At 57.4% G+C, this 17,553-nt stretch overlaps 1 protein-coding gene and 1 long non-coding RNA gene across 2 annotated transcripts in view; one reads left to right on the top strand and one right to left on the bottom strand.

Moving 5' to 3' along the window:
* The first annotated feature begins 5,559 nt into the window (after nt 1-5,559).
* On the top strand, nt 5,560-8,714 carry LOC140700284 (uncharacterized). Its single transcript, XR_012078668.1, has 4 exons — nt 5,560-5,834; nt 7,172-7,496; nt 7,950-8,052; nt 8,191-8,714. It is a non-coding gene; the product is annotated as an uncharacterized lncRNA (long non-coding RNA).
* A 2,389-nt stretch (nt 8,715-11,103) lies between these two features.
* The window catches only part of CACNA1I (calcium voltage-gated channel subunit alpha1 I), a 126,668-nt gene continuing 120,218 nt past the window's right edge, over nt 11,104-17,553 (bottom strand). The window contains exons 34-38 of the mRNA XM_072973559.1: nt 17,149-17,295; nt 16,104-16,226; nt 14,790-14,955; nt 13,074-13,270; nt 11,104-11,754 (exon numbers count right to left, since the gene is read on the bottom strand). Coding sequence (XP_072829660.1) covers nt 11,104-11,754; nt 13,074-13,270; nt 14,790-14,955; nt 16,104-16,226; nt 17,149-17,295 — 1,284 coding nt within the window. The remainder of the gene's footprint in view (nt 11,755-13,073; nt 13,271-14,789; nt 14,956-16,103; nt 16,227-17,148; nt 17,296-17,553) is intronic.

Genomic DNA, 17,553 nt, shown 5'->3' with positions numbered 1-17,553 from the left:
GCTCAACCAGCAGCCGTCCCTCTGCGCCCAGGCCCCCCAGTCCCACCTCTCGTCCCTCCGGCTGGACCCGGGTGCTGCAAAGGAGAGGAGGCCAGCCTCTCAGGGAGGACAAGCCCAGAAGGGGACGCGCCTCCCTGTCCCGAGCCACCTCCTGTGCGCCCACCCTGGTGGAGGAAGCAGGGCCACAGAGGTGAAGTTCACGCACTGGAGGGTCTCCGTGCTTTCCCGCTACTTCTCGCAGCTAAAACACGGAGACTGTGCGGAGCCGCCCTCGAGAAATGTAGCCGCTGTTACCCGATCTATTCACTCGACAGTTTGCATCTCCAGTTCAGAGGCTGGAAAACTGAGGCACAGAGGGACATGACACCCCTAGACTGATGCAGCTCAACCCTTCTGAGCACTTAAACCCAGGGAACTTCCAGGTCTGCTGCTCCCTGGCTTCATGACCTTGATTAAGTGAGTCCCCTGGACTCAGTGTCCTCATCGGTAAACTGGGAACCATCACCTCTTCCTGCGCACTGGCCCCAAGGATGAAATGAGATAACACATCTGCAAGAGCCTCATCAGGTGCCTAATATAATAAACCTTGATTAGAATTACTATCCAGACCGCAATGCTATTATTCTAATTTTCTCCCATTAAGCACTCTGTATTTGCTAAATGAGTGATTTTTTTCAACATTTTATTATGAGAATTTCAAACACACAGCAAAGTTGAAAGAATTTTTAGGAACACTCATATGGTATTAGCAGTAGAATTCTCCCATTGACATTTCATAATACTTGCCTTATCAAATCCATCCATCAATCCGTCTTATTTTTTGATGCATCTCGAAGTAAATCGATGACATCAGTCCAATTCACCTTAAACACTTCAGCGTTTACTGTTTGGGAGGTGATATTTACATACACTGAAATGCACGAAACTTGACAGTCATTTGCTGAACTTTGAAAAATGCATATAAATGTGTAACACAAACTACGGTCAGAATAAAGGATGTTAATATCATCCCAAAAAGTTTCCTCATGCCTCTTTTCAGGCAGTCCTTCCCCTACTCCCAGGAGGCAAACACTGTTCTGATTTTCTTCCACCATAGGTTAATCTTCCTATTGTAGAATTTCACAAAATACAGGACATGACTTCAAAACACAGTATGGTATGTAGTTGTATCAGTTATCTGTGGCTGCATAACAAATTACCCCAAAATCTAGCAGCTTGAAACAACATCTGTGACTTCACAGTTTCTGTCATCTGGGAACCAGGACATGGCTTAACTGGACCCTCCAGCTTGTGGGGTCCCCTAAGGCTGCAATCTACATGCTGGCTGGGGCTGCAGTCTCATCTCCAGGTTCGACCGAGGGAGGTCTGCTTCCAAGCTCACCTGAGTGGGTGTCAACAGAATCAGCGCAGTGGGGGTTGCTGGACTTGGGGCCCCGTCCTCCCTGGATGTTGGCCTTAGGGAGCCTTCTTCCAGTCCCTTGTCATGTGGGCCTCAAGTAGACGTGGCAGCTGGTTTCCATCAGAGCAAGTAGGTGAGGGGGCAAGAGAAGGTGAGCATGATGGAAACCAGAGACGTTTTGCTGCCTGCTCTCAGAAGTGACATCCCATAATTTTTGCCACATTTTGTTCATTAGAAGGAAGTCACTAGGTCCAGTCTACACTCAAGGGGAGGGGACTCTACAAGGGCCTGGGTACCAGGAGGCAGGATCACTGAGACGCATTTGACAAGCTGCCATGCCAGCACTGAGGCGAGACCCTGAGGGACAGTCCTCCTGGCTGCTCTCTCTCTCCAAATGCCCCTCTGGCTCCGGGAGATGACCACCGTGACAGTGCCTGTTTCCCTTGGCTTGGCCTCCTGGGTGGGAAGACGCCCCTCCCTGTGATTGCAGGGGGCCTGGGCCCTGGCCCAAAGCTGACTGGGGCCCTGAGGTCCTGAGCTTTGCTCTCCCATCCTCCCAAGAAGGAGCGTCTTGTGGGGACACCCCATTTGGGGAGCATGCAGCACTGGGTGCTCTGGGGTGGGGGTGAGAAGCTTCCCCCAGGTCTGCGTTTAGCTGACGAGTCCTGGTGTTGCCTTTTCTCAGGGAGAGTGCTGGCCACTTGCAGCACCAGCACAGCAGGCTGTCCCCTGTTTTGCCCAAAAAGTGTGACCCTGTGCCATGGTCACTCAGTGGGCAGGACAGAGACACTGATCTGAATGCCCTTCCCTACTCCCAAGATACCGTCAGCAGGAGTGCATGCAAAATGCACCGTATGAGGAGAAGGGAGCACAGAATCAGGTCCAGGCTGTGACTCAACCCTCAACCACATGGAAACCACGGCACCCTCCCTCTAGGGCTGTGAGCACAGAGGGCCCGGGATGGGGGCTTGGCCTGCGATGTGCTTTCTGTTATTGTAAATATGACAGGGAAATGGCCAGAAAATCAGCAGAGAATCAGAGATGGAGGGAGATAGGCTGAGGCAGAGAGACAGAGATGGACGAAGAGATGGACAGAGAGAGACAGATGGACAGAGACACGGAGAGGGAAGGAGTGAGCAGCAGAGAAGACAGAGAGACGAGGATGTGAGGCTGGAAGTTGAAAGCTAACAGGCTGAAATGGAACGAACCGGGTGTTGGTGCAGCACCCAGGGGAACCTTCCCGCGGCCCACATCTCCCAGGGGAAATTCAAAAGCCTCATCCTTGAGGTGCTTGCATCTGGATTGAGGATAAGGAGACCTGAGTAGCCACCAGGCTGGCCCAGGTGGGACACAGGGTCCCCAGGCAGGACACAGGGTCCCCAGGCAGCTGTGAGGGAGAGCAGACAAGACCCCCTGGGAGGGGGCACAGCCAGGTAGGCACTGCAAACCCACACATGACGGACAGATGGACGTGTCAGTGCAACAGGTGTGGAGGGAGGCATCTTGGCCCAGGAGCTCAGAGAGGCTAGAAATGCTACTTCTGTGTTCTTGGGGGCCATCCCTACCCAGGGGTTTGCCTCCACATTGTCTGGGCCTTTGAGATGGATGGATCCCCTCCCCTGAGCCTGTGGGCCACAAGGGCTTGAGTCCTTAGACTAGTGGCCCTTGACTCCTTCCAGTAGCCCTGGGGGCTTTGGTGGGCCAGGAACTCCACACGGCCACCCCTCTTGGGGTCAGACCCCAGTCCCGCCCGGAGCAGAGCTCAGGACCCTCGGCTGTGGGAGCTTGGCAGCCCCACCCTCTCCTCCCTGCCTCCTGCCCCTTCCCCACACTCTACAAGTTCTCCTTTGGGTTTTGGAAGAACAAGTGAGGAAGTCTTGAGCAGCCCTGAGCTAAGCCACACACCTCCCTTGAGGCACGGAGGCAGGAGTGTGCTAAAAAGAGGAGAGGGAACGGGAAGGGGAAAGAGAGAGGCCAAAATCTACAGATAATATATCCAAATATTACTCTAAAAGTGAGATGTGGAGGTGGCAGTAAAATTGTTCAGCTGCTGTGGGAAACAGTACAGCAGTTTCCAAAAAGAGTATAACACGGAGTTATCGTACGATGCAGAAATTCCACTCCTGGGTTTGTGCCCAAGAGAATGGAAAGATACGTGTGCAGCCACATTCACAGCTGCATGGTTCACAGCAGTCAAAGGTGGAGACAATCCAGGTGTCCAGCAGCAAATATACAAAATGTGGTGTATCCGTACAATGGAATATTATTCAGCCTTTAAAAGGGAAGGAAATTCTGACACAGAGGAACCTCAAAGACATTATGCTCAGTGAAAGAAGCCAGTCACAGGAGGACAAATACTTATGATGCCACTTGTGCGAGCTACCTGGAGTAGAGACAGAAGTAGATGGTGGTTCCCAGGGGCTGGGAGGAGGGGAAGGGGAGTTAGGGCTTAATGGGCAATTTCCATGGGATAATGAAGAATTCTGGAGATGGATGGTGGTGATGGTTGCACTACACTGTGAGCGTTTATGCCACTGAACTGTACATTTAAAAATGGTTAAAGTGGTAAATTATTTTAAAATAAACATAAATATTTTACCACAATTAAAAAATGACTAACTTTTTTTTTAAGTGAAGAGTTGATAGTCTTCAGAGAGTGGGGACCGCCTGGAGTTGCAGGAAGGTTTCTCAAGGCAGTGACACCCAAGGTGGGGCTTGAAGGCTGGGGAACAGCTATCAAGTGATGGGCCGGGAGGTGGTCGGGCTGTCACGCTGGTCGGTGGGCAAGGACCAGAGCACCAGGCCTTGCTGGCCTCCGTGCAGGGAGCCACAGAACAGGGTAGGGCAGGCAGAGGCCGGCTCAGAGGGCTCAGAGTGGAAACAGTTTGCAGGGGAGAGACTGGCAGGGAGACTGCCGCCAGGGTGTGGGCTCAGCTCTGCTGCTCAAGACCTGGGCCAGTCACCTCCTCTCTCCGATAGGTGTGGCACATTTAGCAAATAAGAATCTGAACTTCAGACAAACCACAGTTAACTTTATAGTGTAAGTAGGCCCAAAATATTGTGTGGGACCTGCATATGCTCAAAAATTATTTGTGGTTTATCTTTATCTGAAATTCAGAGTTAACCGCGCATCATGAATTTTTTCCGTCAGCCCTCCTCTCTGGGGGGTCGCCGGTGCCTTTGCGTGGCTGTCTACCTCTTGTCCCCCACGCCCTGGTGCAAACGACTCCTCCCCAGAGAGGCCTCTCCAACCCTCCAGGGTGGAAGGGTCTTCAGTCACTCTCTGCCTCATCACCTGGCCCACAGCCTTCCCAGCACTTGCAGGCTCTAAAACAACTGCACCTGTGTGTCTGTTTGCTGTTTATTATCTGTCCCTTGCCCTGAGAGGCAGGGACCTGTCGCTGCTGTACCCTAGCACACAGTAGGTGCTCAACAAATATCCATTGAAAGATGGAAGGGAGGGGCCACCAGGGAGAGGAATGAGAGCATGTGAGTAACTTGGGGGCGTTGTGGTTGTGCACTTGGTTTTGCCCACTGCACCCCTCCCCCTGGTGACTTGTACCCTCTCCTGTGAGGCTCAGGGCTGCCCAGGGGACACAGCTGCCCGGGTCTCGCCCGGATGTGGGGCCTGCTGGGCTGCACTAGCCCAGCCCGGGCCTGCTGGCCACCCCTCCCACAGGACCAGCCTCCTGTCCACAGATTCCCACGGCAGCCCCGTTACCATGGCAACGGCAATCTGAGGTCACAGTGCTAGAAACAAGAGGACGCCGCCCTCCTGGAATGCCACCTCCGAGTCAGAATGTAATTTTCATTACAGCTATAATAGTGGTTTTGCATAATCGTACATATATTAATACCTAACATGACAGGGTTTATTTGGTTAAAATTCATGAATTCAGGTCTAAATAAAAAGTGCTGATGGCTCAAGTTCTTCATTCTCTTAAAATGTTCTTGGTTGTTTTTTTTTTAAGTCAGTCTTTCTCCTTGGCAGCAACTTGCTTTTAATCCCATTATTAACGGGTAAGGGATAGGAAAACAAAGCTTGGCCCTGCTCCCCAGGGGCCCAGGGGCCTCAGTGGGAGAGCTGGACGCTAGCTCCATGGCAGCCGTGAAGGGGCAGTGCGGGTCACAGTCACCCCTGGCACCACCTCCTTGTGTGACCCAGTGCACACCATGCCGCCTCTCTGTTTCCTGCCATAGAGAAATGAGGGAAGAGCTTAGTTCATCTTAAAAATTCCTTCTGCTTCTAAAACATAGACATGTAGCTGACATTTCCTGAGGCTCAGCCCAGCAGCAGGCTCTGGGCTGGGAAGAGGGACTATGGTCGCTGTCTTCCAACTGATTCAGCGTGATGGGAACTCAGGAAACAGACAATGACATCAGGAGGAAGAGTTGGTGTGGAAGGAGAAGTGGAAGCTGTGGGACCAAGACATGGGTCAGTCAGGAAGGCTTCCTGGAAGAAGTGGCACTTGAGCTGAGACCTGAAGGGTTGGAGTTAGCATGGGGTTGGCAGCACATGGGTGGTCCACAGAGCGAGAGGCTGACGAGGCCTGGAAAGGGTGACAAGGACGGGCTTGGCTCCAAGTGTCCTCTGAGAACAAGGAGGCAGGGAGAGGCTGGGGGCTGGGAGGGAGGAGAGAGTTCCAGAAGGAGGGATGGTCCTAGTGACAGTCGCCTCTAAAGGGCCCAGTGGGGTGAGCTGTGGGGACCACAGGATGTGTCCTTGGGGGTCAGCAGGGAGACCTGGGAGGGGATGAAGATGTTTGGATGAGGAGGTGCTTGGGTTGGGGAGCGGGAGGGAAGCAAGCCTGAGGTGAGCCCATTCAGGCCCTGGATCCCTAGTGAGGGAGAGGTCGAGGCTAGGGCCCAGGTTTCCAGGTAGGGACAGGTGTTGGGGGACAGCGATCTGCCCCAGCCATGCCAAGGCCTCGGTCAGCCCCTGAGGAGGGCAGAGAGCACACATGAGGGGATGGGAGGCCCAGATGAGGCTGGTGGGAGGCCCTCTAGCCACCAGCTTGGCTTTTCTGCTCCCACAGCCTGTTGACAACCCGGTGACCAGTCTCTGGACCTCTCTGGGCCCCTTGCCTCATCTGAAGGGCAGTGATGAGAGCGCCCTTCCCAGGGACAAAGCCACAGGGGGCTGAGCCTGAGGGGAGGCACCCCAGGTTTTGCTGCACACCCAGCCTTCACCCCCTCCTTCCAACAAGTGCACAACTGTTCTGCTTGGCAGTTTCTCCCTTTCCTGCTCTCAGGCCGTGGTGCAGGTCATCTCCATCCCTGGATGCCAGAGTTCCGACCTGGCCAATCAGAGCATGGCATGTACCCCAGTCAACCTATGAGAGTCCGTGAACTTTGCCAGGTTGTCAGGGAGAGAAGCTCTCCTTTATCTGGGCGTGGGCAGACAGGCCTGAAGCCTGAGCTGCTGGTGGCCACTAGGAGAGGAGAAAAGCAAGCATAGAAGGGAGCAGGGCCAAGAAGTGAAGATAAACTGCATCTTAGTGACATAGTTGGAGCCCTTGATCCAACTGTACCTGAAGCCTACCTACCTCTGGGCTTTTTAGCTACTTGAGTCACTAGATTATTCCTTCTTGTTTCTCTCTTTCCTTCCTCCCTTACTTTCCTCACTTCTGACTCTTTCTTTTATTCTTAAACTCATTTGAGTTGGGTTTTTGTCCTTTGCAGCCAAGAGTCCTGATAATATCCATAGTATGATTTCAGGAAACAGTGCCAAAGGTAAACAGATTATTACTCCCTTGTGACCCTCTCACCCAGGTCCAGCATCCTATCTACAGAACCAGAGTGTGAGACCAGATCTGCTTCCTCCTCAGCCCAGCAGGCCACAATACCCCAGCCATGAGGGGACCCTTCCATGAGTGTCTCTAGGTCCCAGACACCCCAGACACCACAACCTGGACAAGATGAACACATCACCACCCCACTGCCTGGGAAGCCCCCGCAGATCAACACCCACCCCATTGGGGAAAGAACAGCACAGACACATGGAGAAATTCTGAAATAGGCGTCTGGGTTTTATTCAAAACAACACTGGTGGCGGCTGCCACTTGGTTTCTCTATCCCGGGCCATCTGGGCCATCAGGTACCAGTGCCATCAGCAGCTAGGAGGGAAGTTTATTCACACCATAGAAACTGTACAGTGACTGGGAGTGTGAAAGTCACAGCAGCAGGGCTGGGCCGAGGGCTTCCAGGAAGCGGCAGCCTCTGCCTCCTCCCCAGACCCCAGCTTGGCCCAGGTCTGCCAGGAACACTGATTATTGCACAAAGACAAAAAGAGTATGTGTATCTGGGCTAAACAGCGGCTTCTAAGACCCCAAGCCCTTACACAGCGCAGCAAAGGGGGCCAGGGGTGGCCCTGGAAACAGAAAGCTCCGGGGGGAGGATCTGGGGGGAAGACAGGCAGACAGGCTGATACTGTGCACATTTCGTCCTCCTTTAGGGGGCTGCCTGGTGCAGGAGAAGGCCAGGCAGGGGACAGGAAAAGGGTTTGGCCGGGATAGGCCATGTCCTATCTGTCTTGGGTTCCTCTGTACAGGCCTTGACATGTCCACCAGCCACCACTCAGCAGAGGTCTGCAAACAGCTTGGGTCCAGCACCTGGGTCCCCTCTCTCCCCAGGGCCAGGCCATGTGGGTTAGGGTAAGTTTGTGCTTTTGTGATGGGCAGGCCACAGGATCAGGGAGGGCAGAGGGGCCATTCACCCAACCTTAAACTTTTTGGCTTGTCCTGGCCAGCCAATCACAGCCTCCCTGGTCCCCCATCTCCTATTGCTCATAGGAACAAGCCATGCGCCTGGGATCACCATTTGAGGCCCTCTGGGAACCAGCTCCATCTCCATCTCCACGACTCCCCCAGGCAAAGCTCTCTTATGTGCTCAGCTATTCCCACCTCCAGACACACCCTGCTCTGTTCAGCCCTTGCAAAATCACTCAGGTCAGTCCCTTGGCTTGGACCACACTTCCTATGTGTCTGCTTGTCCTGGGGTCACACAGTTCAGGGTAAAAGGACGGCTTTGTGCCAGACATGCCCAGGATGTGTTCCTGGCCCAGCCACTTACAACCTGGTGACACCAGGATAGCCACTTCCCTGGTCTGTGCATGGAGCAGCAGTGCACACGGCTCAGGGCCACTGTGCAGAGTAAACAGATGACACTCAAGCCCAGAAAATGGAAGCTGCTGACCAGTGTCAGATGCCATCCCCTTGAACCCCAATCCACCCTCCATATGGTCCCCCCAGATCCCACTGGCCGTCTTCTGGGCCCTTGCACACACATCGCTCCAGGAACACGCTGCTGTGCGCAGCTCATGTGTGCTGTCTCACTCCACCTGTGACTGCTCGGGGCGACGTGGTGCAGGGCGGGCGGGCGAGGCAGAGCCAGGCAAGCTGCCTGTGCCCTCTTCTTCCCGCAGACAAGCGCCCGGAGAAGAAACAGTCAGCACAGCGGGGGAGGCCAGCGCAAGGCCCTCTGGGGCGGGCAGCTTGGAACATGGGCCCAGCCTCCCCAGGGAGCCCAGGGGCCACTGGGGGTGGGAAGGGACATGACCCCTGGCCCAGCCCACCCCTCACCCTGGAGGTTGCCCTCCTGGGAGGAAGCACAGCATCTGGGCATCACCTTGTATGTCCTCACAGTGACCCCACCCTCTGCCCTTCTGCCTGTGAGGAGAGGGAGACTCCAGAGAGGCTCGGGGCAAATCCGGGTCTGACCTCCAGGTCTGCCCAGCTCCCCGCGCCAGCAGAGGCCCGCAGCTGGGCTGTGCTTTCTGAATCCACCTGCTGTGAAATGTGGAGTCGCTGTTTCACATTCTAGGAAATCAGTGCTGGTCTCCCACGGTGCCGCAGCCTCTGCTGCCCGGGCCCTGGGGGACCTTGGGGTGGCCCTTCACCTATCTGGCCGCAGTTCCCTCACATGTAAAGTGGGCCTGATAACTCTTTCCCGACCACTCACCAGCTTTTGGGAAAAGGCTTTGCAGGCCATGAAGCTTGTGTCCCTCATTACCTCCTCCCTTTGCACAGTGCCCAGGCCCCAGGTGTCTCTACGCCACCCCGAAAACACACGGAACCTGTCAAGCACACCACACCCTGCCCCCAACTTGCCGGTCCAGCTGAAAGCCAAGTTTTTTAAGGTCAGGTTTTGGGAACAAGGACAAGAGCCCCTCAGCGGCACCCAGCCGAAGCCATTAAGAAGCTCTCACATAGGCGAAGGGCCCGGTTATTGCTGAAGCACAAAGCCCTGACCTGCGGCCTTTCCCACTCCACGACCTCTGCGTGTCAGCAGACCCCTCTACCACCACGCCCTCAGCCCTCTTCCTCAAACTGACTCCAAGTCCATTCGCTCGCCTTGACCTAAGCAGTATGTCTGCAAAATCACAGATTCAATGTATTGGTTTTTTTCCTAATAAATACTGAAATAAATGCATAACTTTTTAAATAAAAGATACAAGTCTGTGGACCTATTTGGGAAGCACTGCAGCTTTGGGAAAGTGGCGGTGGGGGGACGGAGGATGAAACAGAGACCCAGAGACAGGCAGCGGAGGAGGAGGGAGAATGTGGGTCTTCAGATGGGCGTGTGAAGGTGCTGGGATCGGGGCTGGTCCCAGGGCCCAGGCAGGTACCCCCACCCCAGCTTTCAGTCCTGTCAGATCTCCTTCACCCTGAAACCCATGGGGGCGGGGGCGGGAGGCAGAATTGCTCAGGGGACAGTGGGTTGGGAGTGACCTCCTGAAACGGCTGTGGCTCAGGGTCCAGCTGGGGGTAAAAGGCAATAAGTAACCATGCCACTGACTGGAGCCCAGGAGCCCCGTGGCAGCTCGGCCTGCCCAGAGCAGGCAGGTTCCCTTGACTTCCAAGGGCCTCATCTGCTCCGTGCCCTCCGCTTTTCCTCTCTCGCCTGCAGCCTTGCTGCTCTCAGTCTCCCTGGGGCAAAGCCACTGGGGCTGGGACCTCACCTGAGGCCAAGCCCTCTGCCCAGCCACGGAGCCCCGCTCCACCCCGACCCCTGCCCTAAAAAATATGACTACTCACCCCTGGTTTTTCTAAGAAAGACATCTAACTGGTTGACTAAGAGAGTTTGTGTGCTCTGGGGCGTCTACAAAAGACTGTTCACAACAACTAGGCGGTCAGGACAAGACAGACACCCCGACATGTGGAGGGGCGGGATCTTAGCAGCGTTTCTTCTTTAAAGGAAAAAAATGCACCCTGAATTCCACCTCTTCTTCTGGGCCAGTCTCCCCAGCCACGGGACCCTCAGAGACCTGAGAGCCCTCTCCAAGCTACGCTCAGCCCTGGGGGAAGACACCAGAAATCAAGGCTGCCAATGCCCCAGCAGGACCGTCTGGCCTGGATCTCAAGCATCAGGCAAAAGCCCTGCCTGGGCTCCGACCCACACTCCCCAACTTCAGCACTTTCTGGAAGTCATAAGCTCTCAGTAAAAAAAATAAATATATATATATGTCTGTCTCTCTCTATGTATATGCATATGTATATACGTATATGCACGGGCAGGACCACACTGGGCCATCTGAGCCTCGGGCACCGGGACCCTGCTCCACCCGCCCCGGCGGCGGCCTGGCGCTGGCCCGCGGCGCGGTGCCCAGGTCGTGGACAAAGTATTGCTGTCTGCCCCCTGGCTCCTGAGGTAAAGAAGGTGAGACGGGGCGGGCGGGCGGAGGGCGGCGGCGGGCCCGGCGGCCCTCATCTCTTCCCCTGGCTCGCCGCGTCTCCGGGCTGCGGCTCCCCCGGCGGCGGCGGCGGCTCCGGCGCCAAGGGGCCCCGGCCGGCGGCCGGCTCGGCCTGGCGCGGCGGGTCCTTGCAGCGATTGGCGGCCCAGGAAGGGCTGCGGGCCAGGCCGCGGGGCCGGGCGGCGGCGCGGGGGCGGCCCGGGGCGGCGGCCAGGCTGCTGGTGCTGCTGAACCGGCGGGCGGGCGGGAGCCCGGGCGGCGGGGGCGGCGGCCCGAAGAGGGAGGTGAGCGAGAGGCTGCTGAGGGTCTCCGAGTGCTCGCTGCTCGCGCCCCCGCCGCCCCCGCCGGCCCGGCCGCCCACACCCTCCTCGTCCGAGGGGTCCATGGAGTCGTGCTGGGTGCAGCCCGGGCTGGTGGAGCCCCCGCTGCTGTGGCTGCGCTGGTGCGCCCGCAGCCCGCGCAGGCTGAACAGGCCCCGGCCCCGCAGGCTCAGGCGGCGGTGGGCGGCGGGCGACAGGCCAGCGTGGGGCCCCGGGGTGGGCGCAGGCAGCCCCAGGGCGCGTCGCGGACTGTCGCTCATGGTCAGGCTATCCTCCAGCGTGGTCTGCAGGCTGCCTGCAGAGCTGCTGCGGCTGGCCTCCAGCGACATGTCGCTCCCTGTGGCCTATGGGGAAGCCACAGGGGATGGGGGGCTGCCCAGTGTTCCCCAGCCCCGCTGCTCCCGCAGCCCACCCTTCCCGGTGACACGCGGGCCCCTCCGGTCCCCCAGAAATTCACTCAGAACGTATCCAGTATCCCACTGCTTCTCCCTCTGCCCCATCACCACCTGTCTGGGCTTCTGAGTGAACTTCAACTAAGCGCCCTGCCCCCACCCCACTCCCCTGTTCTCAGTGGGTAGCCAGCATCATCCTGCTCAAACCCAGGTCAGACCCTGGCCCCCAGCCCAGGAGGCTGGGGGCTCGCTGGGAGTGAGAGCCCTTGGGCCCCAGCCCACCCCTCTGGGACCTCACTTCTTACCACTCTCTCCCTTGCTCACATGGCTCCTTCTGCCCCCATGCCACTCCGCTACCCCACCCCAACCGCTGCTCCAGCTGCTGCCTGGAAAGCTCTTCCCCACACCCACCTGCTTCACCCCTCCCTGCCTTCCCTGCCCCTCGACCTGAGCTGCCAGCACCCTGCTCCCCCCACACCCCTTCCCTGGCAGGTCTCACTATCGGCTAGACTATACTTTTCATTCATTTATTTTGGTTTATCATGTCTCCTCCTGTACCCCTGCCCTGCAACACAGGCACGAAACACTGAACTATAAACCTCGTGAGGCAGGGATTTTGTATCTTGCATAGCTACAGCCTGATGTGTAGTTGAGGTCAGCAGTCACTGATGGAACACGTGACTGGAAGAGCCCTGGGCCTGGCCCTGCCTCCACTACACTGTGCAAGCTGGGGCAGCTCCTGCCTCTCCCGGAGACCTGGACCCCTGCCCACAAAACGGGGACATCAGGTCTGCAGGACCTTCTGCTCTGTGCTCCACATCCTCTGGGTGCCTAGGTGGTGGCCCTGGCCAATCCACTCAGGTGGCCCTGCAAACCCATCCCCCAGACCCATCCTCCCCGCCTCTATCCCTAGTAATCACACCCAACCTCCTCGGTGCCCACCCACCCCCTACACCCTGCATAGCATCCCAATGCCCCCTCCTCCCCACCCCCTCAAGTTAGAGTCCAAGGATCTTCCTTCAGGATCCCCTACCTGGGCTCCCCCAATACCCTACTGCCCCAAATGCCCTAGGACCTGCCTATGCCCATTTAATCAGCCTCTAGTGCCACCTCCTTCCTCAAGTCTCAGCACCACCCCCTCACTTTCCCAAGTGCCCCCAGCATTGCTGTGCCCCATGCCTTTGGTTGGGCCCGTCCCCTCCTCTGCCCCTGGCCTTTAAGGCCCCACTCAGGAGTGACAGGAGTGCTCTCAGAGCCGGGAGATGCCATACCTGCCGGAGGAGGGTGCAGTTGACGCTGGGCGACCGCAGGGATGCCCAGGAGCCCTGCAGGGCGATCTTGGGGAGGGTCCCGGCACCAGCGCCTTTCTCCTGCCCTTTCTGGCTGGCAGCCACAGCAGGGTGGAAGAACTCGGCTGGCATGGGCAGGAGCGGGCTGGAAGCATCCGTGGAGAAGGGGCTCTGGGGCGCTGCTGGGGGAAAGGAGAGGGGGCTGGGGAGCAGGCTCAGGCTGGTAGGCTCCTGGAGAGTGGGCTGGCAGGAAGGGACTACCTAACAAACTGGCTGCAAGACTGTGGGCAATCCTCCCTCTCTGAGCCTCAGTGTCCCCGTTCTAAAAGCAAGAGAGAAATACTGAGCCTGCCCGTGTGACTCCTGGGAGGATGGGCATTGGGCAAAGGCACAGTTTTTGGAGCCAAGCAGACCCAGACTCAAGGCCCCTTGGGCTCCTTCCTCTGTGAAATGGGGACCAGCTGCCTACCTCAAGGAGTGGAGGGAAGGCTGTAGGAGCCAGAGTCACTGAGGTGCTCCCAGTCCAGTGCACAGCAGCGCCCACTGTGATAGTCACCCCCTAGGTCCTGACACCCACAGGGCCCGGCCAGGCCTGGGGGCCCCTCCAGGACAGCTGGCAGGTGCGCTCTGCACTTAATGGCAGAGCAGACAGAGTGCTGGGGATCTGCGTGGTCTGCTCCACTGGGAATGGAGAGGGGCAAGGAGAGGGTGAGGGGAAAGTGGCAGAGGGGGCAGGTCAGGGTAGGGGCAACAGCAACCTCTGCCTTCCAGGATGAAGATGAAAGCTTGAACGTCCACAGGTAGGGGCATTCCTAATCTGCGTCGTTGTATTATTTAAGGAAAACACTAATGACTGGTCTACTAAAGAGGATGAAACTTCATCAGATCAGAATGGCTCTCGGGTCCTGTGCCCTGAATTTTGGTTCAGGATGTCTGGGGTCTTGGCACCTCAGCTGTCATGTCCAGTCCAGAGGCTATCAGCTCGAGTGAAGGTCCTCAGAAAAGTCAGCTCCAGTGAAGTGCTCAATGCCAGGCCTCCCTGGAGAGTACTTGGGGTGGGCTCAGGATCCTGGGGGTCCCTCTTCTGCTGAGCTCATCTCTCTGCCCTCCTCCCCAGCCGATGCTATGAAACCAGATCCTGTCACCCCTCAAGGGGACTAGAGGTGAATGTGAGCCCGAGGGATGGACGGGCCAACTTAGTCCTCTGTCCTTGTGCTCATAGCCTGGCCACGAGCCACCACAAACACGGGATGCTGAGGGCAGGGCATTGTACAAAAGGGCTATTGAGAACAATAAGCTTTCTGTTGTTCAGCATCACCTTGTGTGAAGATCTGCAAGATAAACACCTCGCAAAATTCAACTCTAGAAAAACACTCCAATAATTAGGCAGCTATCCTTCTGCTTGATGAGAGCTGTGTGTGCCAGCCTGTTTCCTTTTTCACCACAGCTCCTAGGAAACTCAGCATGAATCTTTCATTCGCCCAGATTTCTGGTATGATTATCATCTCATCTCTCTGTCATCTTTGGCTCCTGATCTTTCATTATTGTCATATTGGGCCTGAGATGCCTATCTTTTATTGTCAGTTACCCATCTGGTTCTTTCTGGCCTCAACACAACAGTCTAGGCAAAAATACTAAGGGAAACACTCAGCCGGCTCCCTCTGAAGCCGACACTTGAGATCGAGGCTCCACCCTCACCTTGGCTGCTCTCATGTTTCAGCCAGGACCGGACGGGGTTGAACGGCATCGCCTCCATCTCGCACAGGAAGTTCTCCGGACTTGACGAGACAGCCATGTTGGACAAGGGGAAGAAGCATTCACCGAGGTCCCCTACACGCATGGGCTCAGGTGGGTCTGGCTCACCCTGCAGGGAAAGGGAGGTGGAAGGGGCAGGATGATGGAGTGAGTACAGAGGCTGAGACTCCCACAGCTGCCTTCATGGCCTGCTACTCAGCCCTTAGCTTGGCCGCTCTCACTGCCTGGGGTGGCCTTTTTCTCGCCTCCTCCATCTGGCCAGCAATCATCATCTTCCAAAACCTGGGTGAAAGGGCTCCACCTCCAGGAAGCCCTCTCTGATGCCTCAGGCAGGTAAGTTTCCTGCTCTCTCCTCACCAAGATCCTTGAAGGTCTGCTTGTCTCTGTAGCCAAGTACCTGGTATAGACTCTGGGATGGGAAGACCCACTTCCCCCATCCCAGCCTTCCCAGAGCTGATGGAGGAGGGCCCTGGGGGACAGTGATGCCAAACCCAGCCTGCCCCAGGGGTCAGGGAGACAGAGGCTCTCTTAGGGCAGGGCCACTGCGTCCCAACCTCAGGCCAAGGACTCCCCCTTACATTCCCCAGCTGGGGCAAGAATGACCTGGCCTGGAGGTCACTAGCTGGGCAGCAGACCTCCCCTGCCTGAGTCTGCAGGATCCACGAGGTGGCCCTTCCAGCCCTCCTGGCCTGCTCAGACTGAGCACATCGAGGGCAGAGGTTGGGGACCAGCCCTAGGGCTGGCTTCCCAGCTCTGACATTCCTGGTTGCGTGACAGGACAAGCCACCTCACTCCTCAGCTCTCATTTCCTCTGTGTGGATGGAGACAAATCATCCCCACTGCACAGAGCCGGGGGACGGACACACTGAGTGCCAGTCAAGTCTCGCACACAGCACATGTTTGCACCTGTTATGACTGTCCCCTATTCTCTTCTGCCTCATAGCTCCCCCGCATAAGGATAGCCTGCCAGGGATGATTCCCATTACATGGATAAAAAATTATCCGAAGCCACAGTGAATGAGCAGTGTCACTTGGAGGCTGAGATTGGAGCCCTGGCTGGACTCGTTGCTATGTGACTTTAGGTAAATCTCCACCTCTCTGTCCCCTGTCTTCATCTGACCAACAGGAGATGAGGGCCCAGCACACTGGGTACCCCTCAGATGGTGCCCTGGGAAGGAGCAGTATTCAGGCATGGCAGGCAGAGGCCAGGCTGCAAGGACTAGCCCGCTTGCCCAGGTGCCCACCCGGGGTGCTCACCTTGCTGTCTCTGGGGCCAAGCTGGCAGGCTGCGGGGTCCTCTAGACTCAGGTCGTCACCCAGTAGGATGGACGAGGACTTGTCTGAATTCAGGGAGAAGGCCTCCGTCTCTGCCAGCTGCACCTGCAGGGAAAGGTGGCAGCCTCAGATCACCCCCGGCACTGGGCTGGAGCAGGCTGGTCCTCCAGAAAGACATGGGACAGTGGTCAGAGAGCTCCACAGATCCACTGAGCATGGATGGCATGTCCCTCCGTGTAGGGACTCAGCCTCGGCTGGAGGTGGGAGATGACACAAGAGTGTCCCAGCCAGCGGGGTGCCAGGCCAGGGCTGGGCCAGAGGGCAGGCAAGTTGCCTCAGACTGTGAACTCCAAAGCTGACCTACTTGCCCCCAGACCAAGTGCCCTGAGAGGCTGGGCTGGGTCTGACTCACCTATGGGCCTGTGGAGGACCCTAGGGTATTTGAAGCCACCCCAGGCTGGGGGGCCGCTCAGGAGTACCCCTGGGGAGGAGCTCAGGGCCCCACGTTACTGGGGAGAGGGCCTGCCTAAGCCTGCACAAGACAGGCCTGAGGCCACTGGATGCCATGGGATGCTCATCTGGGAAACTCCACCTGGGAAGGTGGGGCTGAGTCCCCCGCTGGAGGCCAGGGCAGGAGCTCCTGGAGGAGGCTCTGGGGTGCTCAGGCCTTGAATGCTGGGATGAACCCCTTTGTGTCACAGAAAAAGCAAACTGTACCAGAGGTGACACCGGGGCCTTCTGTTGGCACCAGCAGCCCGCCACCAAGGTGGGCAGCTGCCCTTTCTGAGCACCCACTGTGTACAGGCACAGCACGGGGCCTCGCAGCTCTCTGGGGCCTGCTGTGCAGACCTGTGCACGCTGTGCAGACAGACAGGCCAGCTCAGGCTCGGGGAGACAGGTCTGCCACGGGCATAGGGGCCAGCATTGGCCAAGTCAGCCTGACCAGGTCCTCTGCCCAGCGCCAGCTCTCCCCTCGAGTTAGCCCCCAACCATCTTCATGCCATGCTCCCTCTGGGGCTGCCGTTACCTCTTGCTTGTCATGGTGACACTTCTCGCAGCCGGCCGGCGAGGAATAGTGGTGGAAGATGGAGCCAGACAGGTTGTCAATGATGGTCAGCTCCCCCTCCAAGGAGTCCTTGATGATTAAAGAGACGCTGTCCAGCCACAGGTTCTCCTAGGCGGACGAGGACGGGGTGGGGACAGGCGGGATTATCGGCCGGGTCCGGGGACGGCTGGGTGGGCGGGGCACAGCTGCCCTCCCGGTTCACTGTGCCCGTGGCCTGGGCCCGACCCCCTCATCATAGGGTCGCCCCTTCAACACAGCTGAGCAGGGTGGGGCCCCAGACGACAGAGGTCTCTGCCCGAGGCCTTCTGGCCCAGGTGCCCTTCCAGCCCTGCGGGCCCGCCCTCGGTGACCCCGGTGCCCCCTCCA

Source organism: Vicugna pacos, chromosome 12, assembly GCF_048564905.1.
Source record: "Vicugna pacos chromosome 12, VicPac4, whole genome shotgun sequence".
In the NCBI taxonomy this organism is placed as follows: domain Eukaryota; kingdom Metazoa; phylum Chordata; class Mammalia; order Artiodactyla; family Camelidae; genus Vicugna; species Vicugna pacos.
Note: the sequence above shows the minus strand (reverse complement) of the source record. Positions and strands in the feature narration are given on the sequence as shown.